General features: G+C 33.4%; 1 protein-coding gene across 9 annotated transcripts in view; it reads left to right on the forward strand.

Moving 5' to 3' along the window:
- The window catches only part of BCAS3 (BCAS3 microtubule associated cell migration factor), a 555013-nt gene that overhangs the window by 129773 nt on the left and 404438 nt on the right, over nucleotides 1–20802 (forward strand). For all 9 annotated transcript variants that reach the window (XM_069481069.1, XM_069481074.1, XM_069481076.1 and 6 more), the window contains exons 10-12: nucleotides 9666–9742; nucleotides 13776–13859; nucleotides 20387–20557. In XM_069481069.1, coding sequence (XP_069337170.1) covers nucleotides 9666–9742; nucleotides 13776–13859; nucleotides 20387–20557 — 332 coding nt within the window. The remainder of the gene's footprint in view (nucleotides 1–9665; nucleotides 9743–13775; nucleotides 13860–20386; nucleotides 20558–20802) is intronic.

Here is a 20802-nt window from a genome sequence, read left to right on the forward strand (position 1 = left end):
GGCAGGAGAATAGAGCTACCTTTTTTTTTCTTTATTAAACAAATAAAGATATCTTGCTGCCTCAGCTGAGTGTTAAATTGGGGAAAAAAATCCAAAATCATTATTTTTTTTATAGTTCCAAAAAATAATCTTGGATCTTTATTAATATAATATTAAATTTACAGCTTAGTTTGGGATATTCACACATTTTTACAATTTTTATCCTTCTATCCAAGAATTAGCCATGTCCTTCTATTTTTTTTTTTAATTAAATTTTGATGATTTTGATGTTTGGCCATTCAGGGAACTAGGGAACCAAGATGGCACTGCCTTTGTGGAGTATTTTTAAAGATAGTTTATTTAAATGGCAGAGTGTGTTTTGAATTTTAACCCCCATTTAAACATTAGGCTCTACTGTACTGTTTATGTTGAAAATAGTATTACTTTTGTCAATAGCTGTTAACTTTCCTTGTAATAAATGGCAAGGTATAAAGTCAGTTGTAGCAGTGCCTAAAGAGAAGTAATAAATGTAAATATGTTAATAGCGGTGATATTTATCTTATAGAGCATATTTGTATTATAGTTTTTATTGTGTATATATGAAAGACACAGATTTTAGTAATTGATTTAATATCCAGTATAAAATTTTAAAAGGAAAAATCAACATAACTGTAAAGGAATAATTTAAAATAATTAGATTTGTATGTTAGCCTTATAGCTATATTTGAAGGACACAAAATTCGTAATGATTTTGATATATTTGTATGAAATAGACATTTCATAATACTCTATTTCATGGGAGAAAATGGATAAAATTATACATAATAGTATGTTTTAGACTTAGATTGGCATAATAAAATTTTAGATGAAATATTGTAGATATGGCTTTTATCTTATGTTATAACTCTACCTATGAATGAAATTTGTTTCTACTAACATTAGTACCTATCATTTAACCAAAAGGTGATAAAAATGTGTATTTTTCAAATAAGGATTTATATTTTAAAAGAATTTTTTAAAAACTCCTTAAATATTGTTAAATAAACTTCTGTACTGTATGGTTTTAAGTACAATTTACTTTAAAAGTTTTATTTTTTTTAATTGATAGTATTTGCAGCTTTTCTGGGGGAGTATTTTGCAGTTTGAGATTTCTTAATAGAAGAATTTGTTTGTGGAAAGCCCTTGCTTGAGTCAACTTAACAGATTTTCTGTATGACAGGAAAAAAGTAAATATGTAAAGCCCTGGAAAAATATATTGGTAGAGTCAGTATAGAAGCTGGCACAGTTTCAAAGAAAGCAATTAAAAAATTTTCATATTACTAATTTTATTATAATTCCTTAGTTAAAGAATATATGATAGAAATAAGAGTAAAAATACCTTTAAGTGGAAGAAAGAATAGAGTATGTATTCTTATTAGTTTTCATTGCTGTTTGAAATTTTGAAGTTCTTGCAGAAATAAAGTATATTTTTAGTTACCTTAAAATGGTTAAATGTACCTTAAATATATAAATGTCTTCCATTTTCAATAATTTGGCTTATTAGGTAAAGATGTAATGTTTTAGCACTGTGGAAAAAATATTGTATTTTGATTAAATTTCTAATGGCACAAATACACCATTTCATCTCCTGTGAAGGTCATTTAAAAAAACTTTTTATTTTCGGAAGTACATATGTGTATATAATTAGAGAAAGTAGTATAATGGACACCTATATACTTACCTAGTTTCAACCGCTATCAAGTGATGGGCACTCTTTTTCTAGATTCCTTCCCCAATTATTTTGAAGCATATTGCAGGCATTTTGGAATTTAATTTATACATATTTATTACCTATGTCTACAAGATAAGAACTTTAAAATATTACCAGGTAATACGTAATTTATCATCTAAACTGAAGTCTTTTGATTTGAACTATCACCTTACTAGATTTAACTCTGGTCTACACGTGTAAACTAGCAAAGTCCGGTGCCAACATAGACATATGTTCATCTTGTCTATTTCCTACCAGCCAAACTCCCAAGCTTTTTAGTATACCAAAACCTTCTTTATGAAAGTCCAGTCTCCTTGCGAAATCTTTTCTAAAACTCAATTTCATGCTCCTTATGCCACATTTAGTTTGAACCACTCATTTTCAGCTTTTTGCAGGTGTCTTTTTCCTTTGTTCTCTTAACTGGAATGGCCTTTCACTAGCACCTGCTCTCCACACAATGTCTTAATCCTGTACATCTTTCTGGGCCCGATGTAGATAGTCATTCTTATATGAAATCTTTCCTGACCCTCTTAGCTTACAGTAAGTAACTCGTCATTTTCCTAAATCCCCCAAAGATAACATTTCCCACTGTCTGTTTGCAGAACATTAGATTGTCAACATGCTGTATAAATCAGGATGCCTGGGTCAAATATGTTTAGGAAATGCTGCCTTCTGTTTAGAGTGGCAATGATGATTAGTATTTCATCTATTTAAACTTACTTAATACATTTTTATTTGATTACAGACCTCCTTTGTTACCCAACACGCTTTGGGAATGCCTGTGTAACATGTAATGTCTGCCTCTCTTAAAGTACTTACTTTCTATTTTGTTTGCATTTTCTATCTACTTGCCTCTAGACAGTAGTCTTGAGAGAAAAGTTATTAAGTTTGTTTTGGATTGAGGAAGTAAGGTTCATGGAAGGCATAGTATGTCCATTGTGTTCTTGCTAACTTAAAAAATATTGATGATGTTTATTTTTTGCTATGTTCTTTTAATGAGAAAACCCAATTCACTAAAAATGAAAATATCCCAATTATTTATCACATTTATCACTCTGCTTTCAAAGCACGAGTGGTTCTTTTTCAAAATATTTAGTTAACCAAAATGTTTGTGATAAGAGTATGTCTGAAAATGCAGTGCTGCTCTGTCAAAATTATGAGATGATGAATAAAATTATTCACATGGGATCAGTGCAGATATCCATAGGTCTGAGCTGAAAATTAACACTTGTCAATATTTTAAAGGAGTGAAAAAATATATATATATATTCATGTGTGAATGAAGTTTCTCTTACAAATCACATTGGAGTAAATCCAGAAATTAGAATTTTTGAAGTATGAGTTTGTTAGAAAATTGTGCCTTTGTAGACACCAGCTCTTGAGTATGTCTTGGTATCTCTCCTGGCTGTCTAAAGGATTTCCCCTTTGGGAATAGGACCTTCTGTTTTGCAAGCCTTTAGCAAGCACAAAATAATCAGTCAAATTTGGTAAGAGTGAACGGGAAACTGAGTTGTTAGCACTCTATCTTAATGCCTTCCGTGCTTTCCTTTGTCCTTACTGTCTTTTTGGGACACCTTTGCCATGTGTTCTTATGTACTTCCCCCTGCATTGCTAGACCCACTGAATAGATGAAACAGATTTTATTAAAGTATTAGTCTCTCATATTCTGTGAATTCTTCATAATATAATACAAAGAAGAAATCTGTGGAGAGGTCAGCACTGTTTCTGGTAATGTAGTCAGGTACTTTGTAAGTGACATGCAGCTTAATTATAAGTCCCGGTGAAGTGGCTTGAGGTCCAGAGTAATGAATTTTTAGTAGTTCCTGATCCACGAGGATTATCATTTATTCTCTCAGAGTAATGTTTGTATAATGGCTCTCATGGATTGGGGATACCTTAAAATCTATTTAGTGTGGATTTCATAAAATCCAAAATGTGTGTTACTTAATGGTCAAAATGTTGAAAAAATGGAGTAGTAAATAAAAGTACAGCCGTCATTTCTGGGGATAACTGCTGGGTATAAGTGTAATAAAGTGTGTATTTAAGCCCAGTAATGTCTTTTGAGGACAGCTGTTTTCATTTTTAGTATAGTTGTCAGTAGGCAGGATAGTACATACCCATGGAAAAATAGTGACTGGAAGAGAATATGAGAGGCGGACTTTGGAAATCTGTGATTTTTGTTGTTGTTCTGGTTGCTATTTATATATGTGTATGTGTTCACTTTGTCGATTTGGGTACTTCTGCATGTATATTATATTTCTTTTATTTTTTTTTCTTTTTATTTTTTCCACAGCTCCCCACCCCCCTATTATATTTCAATGAATACTTTCCATGAAAAAGCACTCAGAAAGCAACAACAGCATAAGTTTGTGATTTCTTTCTTTATTCTTGATAATATTTATTGTAGCATTTCACTATAGGTCTCCTTAACCTGTTCATCTACAAATACCTTTACTAGTGGTAGTAATATATCTCATTTCATACTTCCATTAGGAAGTGTATCATTCTTAGTTACAAATTATTTTACTTAACTTGAAAACTATAGGGATAAAATTCATACATGTGATTTTAAGTTGGTGAGATTCATGATATTTGGCAAATATTTGAATGAAGGAATTTAGCTGCTTTGCTTTGAAATTACAGTTTCAAAAGTGATTTATGTCAGTATTTAGAACAGTAATCACCATGACCAGATTTTTAAAATCAAGAAACAAAGAGTTTCACTTTGTTTCCACTTTATAACTTGGAAGAAGCTTATTTTTCTCCAATTTCTGCATCTTCCCTCATTCCTTTATACAGACTGAAACTTTTGGCAGGTAGAAGGAGGCCTAGTATAGATTATATGCATTTCTCTGAATTTGAGTTTATGTTATCCCAAGCCTATAAGCCAATTTTGCTTGTTAGTCTGAAAGATATAGGGTACACGGATTGGAGGACAGGACATTGGGATATAGAGAGCTGGTGGAACAGGGTATACTGACATAGCATTTGTAGTAGCTCATTTGCCAGTGCAACATAGTTTTTCTCTGTTGACTGATACCTAATTCTTAAAGAAGTAGGACCATAGCCCATGTAGAATGACAAGTTCTCCACTTAATAAGGATGTTGTGTTGATTAGGCAAGCAGTTAACTTCTAAAATAGCTTGAAAAGCTCTTGTATAATACCTTCTTAGTTGAATGCCTTGATTATTGCGAATACAATGAAGGGACTGTAAAATAAGTAGAGACAGCTGTGTCCATCAGAGCAAGCATCATGGGAATTTGTGCCAAAGGGTGGAGGGAACAAGTAAAGAGAGCTAATAGAGAACTGTTAACAGAACATATCCACTGTGATGAGAAAGGAGACACCTTTGTATTTGGATGTAAAGAAAAAGTGGCCTTGAGCAGCTGTTTGATGTGGAAATCCAAAACCCAGATTTGATTACAAAAACAAAAGACAAAGAGTGATAGATGTCATTAGCAGTAATTTTCAGTGTCCTTAAATTGAAAGGTAGATATGAAGTCTCCAGAGAGACCAAAGGAGTGTACAGTAAACAATCTCTTTCCATTGGCCTCTATTTTTACTTTGAGGAGGAAAAGTTATTCCTTAAAATCCTAATGTTATTTCTTAATGTTAGTATTTATATTCTTCGTTTATATTAAAGATAAATAATAAATTGAACAAATGGAAATGGATATTTTGCTTTAAAATATAAAATTATTTTTAATTTTGGGAAAAGGAGCTTTGTTTTTTATGTTAAGAAATAAGTTTGTGGCCAGGTACCATGGCTCATCCCTGTAATCCTAGCACTCCGGGAGGCTGAGGTGGAAGGATTGCTTGAGCTCAGGAGATTGAGACCAGCCTGAGCAAGAGCGAGGCCCTGTCTCTACTAAAAATAAAAAAAATTAGCCAGATGTTGTGGCATGCACCTCTAGTCACAGCTACAGGGGAGGCTGAGGCAGGAGGATTGCTTGAGCCCAGGAATTTGAGGTTGCAATGAGCAATGATGACGCCACTGCACTTTACCTGGGGTAACAGAGCAAGACTCTGTCTCAAAAAACAAAAAAAGAAAAGAAAGGAAACAATTTTTTTTTTACCATTTATGAGAGTTCATTGGTAGCTTAATGTGAGTTCTAATCCCAGTTTAAGTTAAAAGTTAAACCTATCCCTATTTTTCTGGGTTTTGTGTAAGGTGAACAAGGCCACCATGGTGTTTTCAGGGCTTGGGCAGATGACTGATAGCTATGTAGTGGACACTCAGTCAATATGTATGCAATGAACTAACTTGTGACTTTTCCATTCTTTGTGCACAATTTCTGCCCATTGATCCTTAGAATGGCAGTATCCTGAAATTCATGGTATGTTTCATATACATGAAAAAATAATCCAAAAATAAAATAGAAGCTTTAAACACAAAGCTTAGAGAACTGTAACAGGGTCATTAACCATCTGTATGATGGTTAACTGTATCTCTGAAATGGTATTTAATACTGTGTTTTGCATCATTTTCTGGGGATGGTGTTCATAGTCTTTTTGGACATCATAAATATGTGGTCCTTTGTGACTAGTGTTTTTCACTAACCATAGGTATAATCAGTGTTCTCCATTTTGCAGTGTTTCTCAGATCTTCATTTCTTTTCCTGTACTCCATTTTATGGATCTACCACATTTTATTTATTCATCAGTTGATAGACATTGGTTTGTTTCTACTTTTTGGCTATAATAGATAATGCTTGTATAAACACTACTGCACAAGATTTTATGTGGACATATGTGTTCAGTTCTCTTGGTGTGAACCTTTTGCTACAAGTTTTTGTAATTTTGATTTCAATTTCCCTGATGGTTAATGACACTGAACATTTTCATGTGCTTATTCACCATTTATATATCTTCTTTGCCCATTTTAAAATTGGGTTGTCTTTTCAATGTTGAGTAGCAATCAGTATAGTGTACATACAAGTCACTTACCAGATATATGTTTTGCTGAAAAGTTTCCTCATTCTTTAGGTTGTCTTTTCACGTTTTTGATGGTATCCTTTGAAGCACATAAATTTTATTTTTGATGAAGCCCAATTTATCTATTTTTTCTTTTGTCATTTAGACTTTTTGTGTTGTATATAAGAAACCATTTCCTAATCCAAGGTCATGAAAGTTTATAATATTTTGTTCTAAGAGTGTAATTGTTTTAGCTTTTACATTTAAGTCTTTCATCCATTTTTGTATGTGGTATGAAGTAAGGGTCCAACTCCCTTCTTTTGCATATAAATATCCAGTTGTTCCAGCACCATTTGTTGAAAGACTATGCATTTACCATTAACTTGTTTTGGTATCCTTGTTGAAAAATCAATTGCCCGTAAATGCAGATACTTGTTTTTTTCATTAAAAAGTCTGAAACTTTTGATTTGTCCTTGCCAGGAATTTCTTTTTCTTCTTTTTTTTTTTTTTTTTTTTAGAGAAGGAGTCTTATAGCTCACTGTAACCGCAAACTCCTGGGCCTACATGATCCACTTGCCTTCGCTTCCCAAGTGGCCAGGTAGCTGGGACTACAGGCACATGCCACCATGCCTAGCTAATTTTTTTTTTTGTAGAGATGGGGTCTCGCTATGTTGCCCAGGCTGGTCTTGAACTCCTGGCCTCAAGCAATCCTCCTTGTTTGGCCTCCCAAAGTGTTAGTATTATAGGCACGAGCCACCATGTGCAGCCCGTGTTTTTTGATTTTCAAAATGAATTTAGGTGACTTCTTCATTAGGACCAACTTTCTGGGAGGATGCCATCTAATGCATCATTCTCATGTTCCTGCCTGATTACTTTTTTAATAATAGAAGAATCTTCATTTAGTGTGCTTTTCTTGGATTTTAACTTCATTTAAATTGGGAAACTTGAGTTCTTTTAACATCCAATTCTCTCTTAATTTGTTCAAAGACACTGTAAACAAGTTAGAATTAGTCCTAGTGTTAAAGAGATTCCTGTCCTCTCCACTCCTTCACTTGTTTTCAAAGTTTAGCTAGAGGCAAAGGTTAATCTTTAAACGAGTCATGCTTATAAAGTTGGGATAGTGCTGCGTAGCTGATGTTCTGCTGATTCCAGCTATAAAATATTCTTTTGGCAAGCAGAAAAACAATTTACAATATACTATGCTTCCTGATGTCTGCTGAGTTCTAAAAACATGGGCTTAAAACGTAAAATGAAGAATTGTAAACTGTGTTTTTCTTTTAGTATTTGTGAAGTTGAAGTGGTTACCAGAATCGATTGAGAGCTAGATTATACTGAGTTTTAAAACTAATTCAGGAGATTAGATACCTCTAATGGGACACCAAAATTCATGGGAATTTCATTATTTTTCTTCATGACAGATTCTAAAAGTGGAAAAACTTTCTTATATACTATATTTACACTCATTTATCCAGCTCTGAAAATTTCAGTGGATACAAAGTATATACATACTTTAAGTACATTTTTGTATGAATAAGATTAGTTTGCTTAATGGGAGTCTAATCTATTATGTAAATACTACACAATATTATATATTAGAGTGTGTTGTCTTTTCCAATTTTTCATGTGTGTTTGTCTGATGTATGTTTCCATAATATGCATTCAGTAAGTATAGTAATATCACAGTTAACCTGAGGTCAGTTTTCTAGAAACCCAAAGCATCTCAAACACACTCCTTCAAACAGTAGCATAAACAAAGAGCAATAAAATTAGAAAGGTTTTATTTTATATGATATGTGGACTTTCTTTTAGAGTCACTCTCTTAAGTTCATTTTCTCCTTTACAAAGTGAAAATTCAAAATAAACGACAGTTTAAGGAGCTGAGCTGCGAACTGCTCTAGACTGGAAGCAATAATAATGTGTGCTTCTTTAGTGCTTTTGAGCACAGCAGTAATGTCATAGTTAGAATGGCAGTATAGTGAAGTGCAGTGGAGATTAGCAGTAAACAAAACAGACGGAAATTCTTGACTTTACATATCCCTCTGATCAAGTTGGAGGAAGATAGAAAATAAATGAATAGCCAGGTGCAGTTGGCTCATGCTTGTGATCTTAGCACTTTGGAAGGCGGAAGCCTGAGGATCACTTGAGGCCAGGAGTTCAAGACCAACCTGGGCAGCATAGTGAGACCCCAACTCTACAAAACACAGAAAAATTAGCCGACTGTGGTGGTGCTCGTCTATACGCTCAGCTGCTTGGGAGGCTGAGGCAGGAGGATCACTTGAACTCAGGAGTTCGAGGTGACAGTGAGCTATGATAGTGCCACTATACTTTAGCCTGGGCAACAAAGGTAGACCCTATCTCAAGGGAAAAAAAAAAAAAAGAAAAGAGAAAAAAGCAAATACATATTACAGAACAATTTACTGTTGTTACTGACTGGGCCTGGAAGCAAGAAGAATGAAATTGAGTGATTAATGTAAATACATAGGATTGTGTAGTTCCCCAACATTTTTCTACTGAGGCATCCCCTGGGTGTTGCTTGTTCTCATTGGCCCAATACCTAAGTACTTGTTCTTTCTTCCCTACAATAGTGTTATGTCTGATAGTCTCATTTATCTTTGACCCTTAAATTCCTGAACTGATCGTATCCTTTCTCTTTGTTCTCCCAAAATTCATCCTTGATTTATGAACTTTCAACGTATGAACTTTAAATGGTCCTTCCTCACTTCATTGTTTTGTTCAGGAATAACCGTATAAAATGCCCAGCGTTTGCTAAAAATGATTACTAGTTCTTCCCAGATTTGTTTCTTATTGGAACAAATTCAAAACCAAAAGGAAACTAAATAGAGGAGAAAAAAAATGAAAATTAATCAGCTATAAAAATAATGACTACTCTTCTGGGAATTTTATGTGAAGCTTGAGAAAATATAAGCAGTTGATTTTTCTGTTTTTCAGGCATAAATGTATGATACATCAACAGATAAGTTATTAAGAAATTTCTTAATAGTGCCATTTCTAATTTTTCAGGCTGCTATCCATGTCCAGGGCCAAACATGAATCCTGTTGCTCTTGGAAGCCGCTGGCTTGCTTATGCAGAAAACAAGGTAAGACATGGCTCATATTTGGGTTTTTTGTAATTGAGCAAGTGTTGACGGATTTTCCATAATCCGGTGCTACATAGGTGATTACCAGTAATGAATGTTTAACTTATTAGTTTCTTTGCTTTGATTTTAATTGTGCAACTAATAATTCAACTCTTTGAAGGATTCATAAATGTTTGACAGTGGTCCTTAAATCAGACTCTGTAGAACCTTAATTTTTTTAGGTTTTGTTTTATATAGAGAACTCTAACTCATTAATATTAAAGGATAGCATTGACTGGTATTAAAGTCAGTAGTTTCTGACTTTTTAGAAATCAGGAGGCATGGCCATGCATGGTGGCTCATGCTTGTAATCCTAGCACTCTGGGGGTTAAGGGGAAAGGATTGTTAGAGTCCAGGAGTTCGAGACCAGCCTGAGCGAGAGCAAGACACTGTCTCTACTAAAAATAGAAAAATTAGCGAGGTGTGATGGTGCTTGCCTGTAGTCCCAGCTACTCAGAAGGCGTAGGCAGGAAGATAGCTTGAGTCCAGGAGTTTGAGGTTGCAGTGAGCTATGATGACACTGCTGCACTCTACCCAGGGTGACAGAGCAAGACTCTGTATTGAAAAAGAAGAAAAAAAACCAGAAATCAGGAGGCAGGCATGACTTCTGTCTTCAGTGGTAGATTGGATACCTGGGGCGTAGAATAACTTAGTTGCCTTCAACTATATGAAAAAACTAGATCTAAATAAGGGCTTAGTCATTTGTTTTAAAAATTAAATCATACATACTTTCAGTTTGTTGGATTTTCCAGTTATTTATTAATTTATTTATTAAGGTCATCATAGTAAATGAGGATACTGTATTTATATGCTAAGAGTTTTATTTATGTCTACTTCAAGGCAAAAGGTGAATTTGAATTTTCAAAAAGAAAAAGTAAAATCCTTTTTATGTCATTTACTACCCTGAATGTGAATATAGAATGAAATCTAAAGCATATTACACACTTCAAAGATTAGTATTTTTGATATCATATTTGCTGGTTGCGTAATTACTGTATTTTGGAAATAGTATGAAATGATATGAAGTAATTCTTGACAAAATTAGGATATGGTAAGTAATGTAATTATTTGGTCAAGCCACAAGCTAATAAATCTCTAGCCTCTGGAATCTACAAAATCAAGAAACTACTGAAGAAAATTACTTTTCTAGATGAATTCCTTGATACCTCATCCAAAAGTCTGTCTGCAGCTGTTAGATATTTTGCTTCTTAACCAAATGCTGTATTTATGTTCCATCCTGTTCTTTCTCTTGATTTTCCAGTATATCTCATAAAAATAGCTCTTTTCAAATTATCTTTTCAAATAAGACAAGAGGCATACAATTAAGTATGATGACATAATGGTATCTTCTAATATTTATATCTGTAATACATTTCCCTTGAGTGCTGGAGACATCCAAGAAGAAGATCTATATATAAATTGTCCCTTGGCTTTTGTAGATGTATTCTCACATGTGGGAAAGTGTCAATTCGGAATCAGAGGTATTATGTAAATTGTCACGTATTGTTTTTGAAGGGAAAGAACTTCTTTCATAGATGCATAGCCTAGGCATGTGCCAGTTATTTTGCCATTACAGAGATACATGTTAATAATATCTGGTGTCATATATGGAGACCAGACAATGTAGTGGCATTCTTAAGGAGTTTGCTAATCAAAAAGTTGTGCCATCATCTAGAAATATTTCTAGATAAATGTCCTTACATAGTATTTCCATAAAATCTAGTATTTATTAGTTTCTGATTGTTTTAGCTTTAGAGCTGAGTGTGGAATTGTAAAACTGAATTAAATTTTGGAGTAACAGCCTCTTTCAGTGAAAATGCTCTTTGCCTGTAAAATCTTAAGAAGCTGGTAAGAGTAGAGTACTTATACACACTTAAGTATGCATATATACACATATGTTTTAGAAATCATGAGTTCACCTTGATAGTTTGATAGGGTTCTTTCTTGCCTATCAAATTTCATATTTCTATGTCCCTTATTTTGCACAATAGATCCTGACCTCAGCCATCTACTCATTTGTTCGATCCTATAATAGAAAAAATAAAATTGCAAATTGCCTGCCCATACCAGTAAAAAGAAATCAAACCAAATAGAAAGAGTTCAGAATATTTTTTAACAATTATACCCACTCCTCTCGCTGCCTAATAGTGAAGGTATGCAGTAAAATAGTATATTCATAGCTTATTTTTATTAATTTGTTCTTTATCCCTCCCTCCCTTCCTTCATTTTGCTATGATTTTATTTGATATGTAATTATTTTCCTTTTGTATTTATATTTATTTTTATGTTTATATATATTTATATGTATTATATTTATTTATTTATATTTCCCTTTCTTTCAGAAAAGGTAACATAGTATAAATGCTGCTTGGCAAATTGCCTTTTTTTTTTTTTTTTCTTAATATTATATCCTGGAAGTTACTCCGTATGATAGAGATTTGCACTGTTGAGAATTCTGGCTCATCTTTAATTTTGTTGAACCAAGATACAAAAGTAGTGTTCTGAGGAGTCTAAGTTTTAGACCAAAATTTATGGCTTAGTTTTTTTTATGTAGACATGTTTAGTCAGTTGTGGTTGAATTTGAAAGGTAATAGAGTTATTTATTTTTACGTGTTTGTCATTGAATATTTTAACTACCTGAAGTAGAGAATAAAGACTTTCCAAAATTTTGTCTTTCCTTGTTCATGCAGCAGGAGGCAGCAGAGGGATAATTTTGATAATTCTTTGAATGTGTATTTGTGGATGAATGAATGAGTGAATGAGAAAGAGAGAGAGAGAGAGAGAGAGATTCTTTATTTTAGCTAAAATGATCACTTTTCAAATTCTTTATTTTACTCTATGTGAAACCACATTTGTTGATCGCCTGCCTATCATTTGGAAAATTCCTCACCACTCTCTTGGAAATCTTAAGCAATCATTCAATGTGGTGTAAGAGATTGCCTAAAAAATAGCTTCACGTCACATATCAGACTTTTAAAGGTGTTCCATTCTGTTCTATTAATATTGCGTTGAAGGATTTTTAAAAAAACATTGTCAGCAATAAAGAAAAATTTGAGCCAAGAATAAAATGATTACGTGTTAATCTTCATCAAAGGACCTGGTTTTAAACTATGTAAAACGTTTAAAATTTTTATGTTTTGAGGGATGTAGATTCTTTGTGAATTCCAGAGGCTTTTAAAAACTTGTATTACAATGTGGTACTGTTTTAATACTCTTATCATTTTATTTAAAAAAATTTAAACATATGAATCTGGCTAATGATTTTTTTTTCTCTAAATATAGGAAGTATAGGACCAGTGGAAAATTTAATCCTGGTTTATTGCTTAGCATGTGAGAGAATCATGCATATCAAAGAGTGATTCACTTTGAAAATTGGCAGGTTGATTTATTTATGTCAGGAACCAATAAGGGCATGTCTTTTTCATTCCTAATGGTAAAAGCAATAAGCCCTCTGAAGTGGACAGCTCGTATATGTGTCATAGTTGATTTATGCATAATTTGTGCCACTTTTCCACTGACATAATTGAAAATGCAAATATGGCAAAATCTTTTGTCTAATTTTTGTTTCCTTTTACAATCTTTATGGAGGAATTAAGAGGACAAAACATCCAGTTTGTTAGCATGTTAAATATTTAACATTAGGAAGTCATGTGTAAGTCCTTTGCTTATGTTTTTAAAATGTATTTGTGGGAAGGGTGACAGACCCCAAACCCTACCATTTCAGAGTTTATGAGTTCTTAAAGACTATTCATCGTGTAGTTAAAACTATAGTTGAGCATTAAACTGCCTGAATGGCACCAGTAGATTATAAAAAGGGGTAAAAATGTCTCAGCAGAGCTTTTAGCTGTTTGTCTGAAACACTCATGCAAACATTCCCATGCATCACTATCATTATGCATGGTAAATCAGCTCTATCCTAATAGCTGTAGAGTTAAACAATTTAATGGAAATGACTTTTTGGTGTTCTCTCTCTCTGTCTCTCTCTTTTTCTCAGTTGATTCGATGTCATCAGTCCCGTGGTGGAGCCTGTGGAGACAACATTCAGTCTTATACTGCCACAGTCATTAGTGCTGCTAAAGTGAGTACCTCAGAAGTTTCTGGGAGTTGTGATTATGTGGAATAATTATCAGGTTTCCTCTCTTGAATTGTATTGAGATTGTCCCTTCCATTTTTATTCTCAAATGTGGAATAAACTTAAGTAAATCACAGGTTTTTTTTTTGTCACTCATGAATATTGGTGACTACATGATTTGGTATTTTATTTTCTATTGTAATGATTGTAGGGTTTGTACTCATCCAATTTTAAATATTTAAGCCTGTTAGCTAGCTTAAAGTCTTATCTAATTAATATCACTTTTGAAAGAAGATTTACATGTTTTAAAGTGACTTCTGGATTCTTTGTCTATGATCTTCCTTATCCTACCTACAATGACATCCCTTTGCATCTTTGAATGTTTCTGAGTCACCCTCACATGAAGGGTATTATTCCTCACGAAAACTTGAGTCACTCTCTTGACACTTGCAAAGATTCTTTCTGTCAAGGGGCTGCCCCTTCATGTTTGTCAAGTGAGTTCTTTTTGTGTGTGTGAGAGTTAATTTTGATGATGGCTGGTAAGCTTTTTGTTGATTATAAGGTATTCTTATAACCACTATCCTTTTGAATTGTGAAATATACAACAAAACAATTCTAATAATAGGGATGACAGAGTGAATCACAATGACAGCGTGTAATAGAAAGCACAACTATTCAGAAAAGAACAACAGTTTAAAGTAAACCACAGGGAAGGAATCGAAGGTCACACTGTTTTATGTAAAATAAACACAAAAATATTTCAAGATTGATCACAAATGCTTATATGATGTGCAATGAATGTATGTGTTCCTTGGTTTGATGAGAGAAACATTACAGATTTTTCACCCAAAAGAGAATTAATGAATGTCTTTATGCTTATAGCACTATATTTTTTAGACTTCAGAAATCTTTAAATTATGATGGTTATTTCAAAGAAGAGCAATCTAAGACAGTAATTAGGAAACATCTTCAGTGTCAGTCTAATAGTTTACTCACAAAATACGACGAGATCTGTTTCTCAAGTGTTATATTCCTTTTAGACTTATCTTTCTCACACACTGGGATCAGAGTAGCTAATCTTATTATCATTTTGAGTAATTTTGTTATGAAATGGATGATAACTTTTCAGCTCTTGTTTGTTATTATTATGTATTTATGTGCTTACATAAAAGGAGAGTGACCTTCATTCAGTAAGTGTTTTGCTGTGGACATGCTGTAATAAGGCTACACTTAATATGTTTTGAAAATAACAAGTGCAAACTCTCTACTTTTCCACACCTCAACATTGGGAACTGCGAGGCATATACTTGTGTCTTCCATGTTAAAGGCCCTAAGAAATTGTTTAATATAAACCTTAATCTGGTCAGTTTTCAGTAGGCCATTGATCACCAGTAGGTTGATTGGAATTTATTATTAGCTATGTCAATATAAAAAAATTCAGCCATTAGCTTTTGAATAAAGTGGGTACTGTTTAATTTTAGTTTAGTTGTTTTTTGCCTGATTTTCATGCTTATTTACATTTATAGTTGTAAATTTACAAAAGGAGGGAAGAGATTCAGTTATGAACATTAAAGTCACCCATTTTTTGATATCCTTGTGTATCTATGTATGTATACATACACATTTACACATTTAATTTTTATAAACACTTTCCATCCAATCATATATTATACTCTGACCTTTGTAACTTATACCTAACTCAAATGCCATTAAATATTTTTGAAAACATTTTCTCGTGTTCACATATTGTTACGTTTTTTAGCTAAAACTTTTACCAAAGAGGGATCCTTCATTTTACTTTCAAGGTGTGGGTGTTTTATATAGAAAAGAAGGAAAACTGAAATACTTGCATTCTGTTAATGGTTATCTCTCCGAGTAAGGTATTGAATATTACCTGTGGTTAAATTAGCTTTCTGACGTTTAAAACAGTTCTAATTTTATCTGGTAACTACATCAAAATTACTGCTGTAATTTACATAATTCTAAATATATTCTCTGACTTTGTTACTATTACATTATGGGTTATACTCCTATTAGTGTGTTGACTTATGAAAGTTCATTATACTTATAATTCCTGTGCTTTTCTGTTTGAGGGATTATAAAGTTTATTTGGCGGGAAAAAAAACTCACAAAAATGTGTTCAGACCTAGAAACCTTCCCCAGAGAATTCTATCTAACATTTAAAAATAAACAATGGCAATATTGCAGACTCTTCCAGAGAATAAGAAAAGTCAGATTATGCCCCATCTTGTTTTATGATTCCAGATCACCTTAATACCAAAACTTTGCAAGAGCATTACAAAAGAGAAAAACTACAGTCCTAAGTCATGAACATAGATGTTAAAAATCCTAAATAAAATACTCACAGAAAAAAATTAAGAAATATATAGGATATATAATGTGACATGATTCATTTGGGATAATTCCATAATACAAAGCTGATTTATCACTCATGATCAACGAGAGTAATTTGCACATTTAACAGTAGAAAATTATGTAATTATCTCAACAGATGAACAAAAAGTATTTCATAAAATTGAACATATATTCATTGATAAAATCTTTCACTAAATAGAGGTAGTTTCTGGTTCTCTGAATTTCCATTTTCCTTAAATTTTTAAACTTCTTTAAACACAGTAAACCCGGTTATATTAAAAGTCTGTTTCTGATAACTCCTACATCTGGCTCCCTTTTGGATCTGGTTCTGATGTTCGTTGTTTCTGCTGGTTCTCATTTATGATGTCTTGACTCCTTGTTTGTCAGAATTTATTTCAAAAATTTTTAGAAACAATTCTGAATTTGAGATGATAATGGAGTTCTGGGACAGTCTCAGTCTTGGATCATCATAGTCCAATTTCAGGGATTGAGATTATTAAAATTATTTAAATGAAACTTACCTGAAAGCTGTGCTCACCTTATTGCTGTGCATTCACTCATCTATTATATATGTTTATGTTCCAAGCCAAAGCTTGGAGGGGATCTCACCGGGTGTAGATCCCCTTGGCAGGCATTTGACTCTAGTATATGACCTAGTTCCATAATTCTGTCAAAAATGCCAGTTAGTCTCTTAGCAGATCCTTCTAATATCAACAGATACCTCCAGAGTCTAGGTCTAAATGGCCAGCTGAAATGTCTGGATTTCCCTGTTCTTTTGGATTTTGACCTGGTAACTCTTCACTACCTTGTTAATATTCAGTACCTTCAAGCAGCATTTTACAAAAATATTCTCTCCAGTTTTCCTAGTTGTTCTCATTGGTAGGATTGATCTGACTTACCTAGCCTGTCATTATCGAAAATAGAAAATAAATTTTCTCATTATTTCTTAGCATTTTATCCTTTCTAGGTAGTATGGTATTTTTTGAGATATAACATAAAAAGTATATAAAAAAGCCATGTAGTATGTGCTTCTTGAGGAAAAATACTTATCTTAAAATAATTATACAGATAATTTCGTGGTTAAATCTCTTTCTCTGAAAGAATAATTATAACTCTTGCTGTTTTAGATGACTCAGTTTCCTATGTGGCTTCATAGAGGTTATTTAACCACTTTGGTATAGAGAGGGATTAATTACTAAAGTTTTTTTTTTAATTTTTTTTGCCTCATTGTGCAGTTGTGAGGAAAAATGTATTCATTGCATATTCACTTGGAGCTTTTTAGAGGGAATAATCTTTTTTATACTTTCTGTATTTCTAAATAGCACCTGTATAATATTTATACTATTGGCTTTATTCTTTTGATTTTTGTAACAGTTGATTTGGATTTCCTTATAGAGAATATAAAAGTGATGAATTTTTATGGTAGTGATAAAGGAAAAAAATTAATATTGAAATTATTCAAAAGAGATTATTGACACATTTATAAAATATTATTTGATATTTTCTAGTTCCCTCGTAACTGTCTTATTTAATGTATTTTAACCCCAGTGTGGTCAATTGATTTAATAAAAATGCCTCTGTTTTTCTCTTGTTATCTGATAACTTCTTAATGACAGCTAACAGCTTTTGTGAGAGCAGCACCATTAGCACTAATGGATAGGGAGGACAACTGATACAGCATGGGAAAGGTTAAAGATGACTAGTGACCCTTTGGCAAATCTGCTTGCAACAGAACAGAATAAGTACCATGCTTATTTGAATTATAGGTCATAACGGATTTTCTCACACTTTTGTTATAGTCTGATGTCCAGCTGTCTTATAGCTACAGTTTAGTTCTGTGAGTACTCTTGTAAAGATTAATTCGGGATTTAATGAACTTTTAAATTTAGATACTTCAAATTGTGAGGACAACTCAGTGTAATTTATCATTTCCATTTGGTCAATTTAGATTTCTGTATTCCCGATTTTTGCTTAGCCTTTATAATTTTTGTATGTATTTGAGGAAATTATCAGATATGTACATGCCCTATCTATTAAAATCAGGTGGAAAGACAAATTACTGTCAGGTGACTTAAATTTTTAAATATGGTGTGTGAGAATTGTTAAATAACATTATTCATTACTTCTGGACACTAGTGCTTATAGATGTGCTTGATTTTGATGTGGAAACTAATTTACCCTAAAAGCAAAGGTCTTTACTAATGTAGAAAACTTCCAGCACTCCTCTCCCACCCCTGTCCCCCTGCATAGCTAATGGGCTATGATAAATTACTATCTTGTAACTTACTATGCAAATTGCAGATTTGATAATGATTAAATTTTAAGTTTAGATTTTTGTCCACTAATAAGATGACTCCATCAGCAGTCATAGATTTTTATTCTAAGAAATATCAAGAACTCTTCATGTAATATGAGCCTCTGACTATGAAATGTACTAATGTTTTTTTCCCCTCTTTGTAGATCATTTCCCTGGTTATCTTATGTTAACTTTCACCATTGTCTTGTGGTTTGCTTTGGTACATTACTTTCCACTTTTCATGTGCTCCAGTTCTTTTAGTTTTATTCTTGTTCATTGCTATAAGAGCATGAAATAATAGGCTCAGGGGCAAATGGGGACGATATACAACCAAAGACTTTAAAACTAAAAGGCATTACTCTGATAAAGGGATAGCTACATCTACGTGGGAGCATCTCCATTAGCATTAATGGAGTAAGTACATCAGCTTAGGCATCTCAGAGGTTAATCAGGCTTCTTGGCCTGCTCTTGACATCAATACACTGTGGTGCCTGATTCTGTTGGTCCGTCAGAGGCTTACTTGACAAACACTCTAACAGACTTTGTGTAAGTCATTTCTTTTGAATTATTGAAAGAAGTGTTTGGCTGCTAATTGAGGAACGCTAATGTGTTTTATAATCATTGCAGTTTGAGTTTTTAGTACTAAACAAAACAGTTACAGGCCGGGCGCGGTGGCTCACGCCTGTAATCCTAGCACTCTGGGAGGCCGAGGCGGGTGGATCGCTCAAGGTCAGGAGTTCGAGACCAGCCTGAGCAAGAGCGAGACCCCATCTCTACGAAAAATAGAAAGAAATTATCTGGCCAACTAAAATATATATAGAAAAAATTAGCCGGGCATGGTGGCAGATGCCTGTAGTCCCAGCTACCCGGGAGGCTGAGGCAGTAGGATCGCTTAAGACCAGGAGTTTGAGGTTGCTGTGAGCTAGGCTGACGCGACGGCACTCACTCTAGCCCGGGTAACAAAGCGAGACTCTGTCTCTAAAAACAAAACAAACAAACAAACAAACAAAAAAAACAGTTACAATTGATTTGTGGCTTTTTCTTGGTTTTAGTCTACTGTAAGTTGCATCTTTTTGCTTGAATTCAGCAGAGGGCTTTGCTGGTCATTTTATTTAAGTATTTATTTGTTAGTGTATATTATTTTGGCTCTTAATTTTTCCTCCTTTTACCCTTCATCAGATGTCTATGCTTTGTATTCATTAACTGTGAGATCACAAGTAGCAACATGAATATTCGATTACAAGGTGATACAGGGTGTAGTGGTTAAAAATCAGACTCTGGAGACGGTCTTAGTTTTGAATTCTGACTCTGTCTTTGGGTACTTTTTTGAGCTGCCATTTTGCTTAACTTTCCTTGCCTTAATTTTCTATTCTATAAAATTGAAGTGTTTGAGGAAATCTATAGACAGTTTATGTTATGAGCCTTGACTAATAGGAAAGGAATCATGGAACATAGCTAGAGTAGAGTAATCCATATATTACTGGTGTTAGTTATATGATGTTTTAATAGAAAATTTCCTTGGAAAACACTTTTCCCTTTTAATTTTAATCTAATTGTTGCTTAAATCACATTTGGACCTTTAATGTTTAATTATTTATTTGACTATGGCTTTATCCCCACCATGCTGGCTGTAGGGATTTTACTGATGCCATTCCCCTCAAACTAATATGGATGTTCTAACTCAAAGTCAAGATCATGTTAAAAGTCAGTCTGAATTTCTGTGACAGTTTGCTGCTGTATAAAAGATTATAAGAGAATAAAGAATTTAACACAATGAATAGGAGACTTAATAAACTGCATATTTCTATTTAGAATCTGAATACTGATGTGAAATCATAACATTTTACTTTTTTTTGTACAGACATTGAAAAGTGGCCTGACAATGGTTGGGAAAGTAGTGACTCAGCTGACAGGCACACTGCCTTCAGGTGTGACAGAAGATGATGTTTCCATCCACAGTAATTCGCGACGGAGTCCTTTAGTCCCAGGCATCATCACAGTTATTGACACTGAAACAGTTGGAGAGGGCCAGGTAGGAACTTTTGGTACATGCAATATGTGTTACCTGCAGAGGTTGGGCTAAGATCAAGATCAGCAAAAAAGTATTTGGCCCAGGAAATTATTAATTTGGAATTTTAGAAATTGAGATTATTCCAGGTCAGATTTTTCTTCAACAAGTGATGAGTAACGTGTTAGTGCCTATTATTTCAAACATTATGAATGTATCAATCCTGAAGGTAAGGTGGCGGTTCTAAGAGGTTCTCTTATATCTTTGTG

The sequence above is a fragment of the Eulemur rufifrons genome, chromosome 9 (assembly GCF_041146395.1).
Source record: "Eulemur rufifrons isolate Redbay chromosome 9, OSU_ERuf_1, whole genome shotgun sequence".
Lineage (NCBI taxonomy): Eukaryota > Metazoa > Chordata > Mammalia > Primates > Lemuridae > Eulemur > Eulemur rufifrons.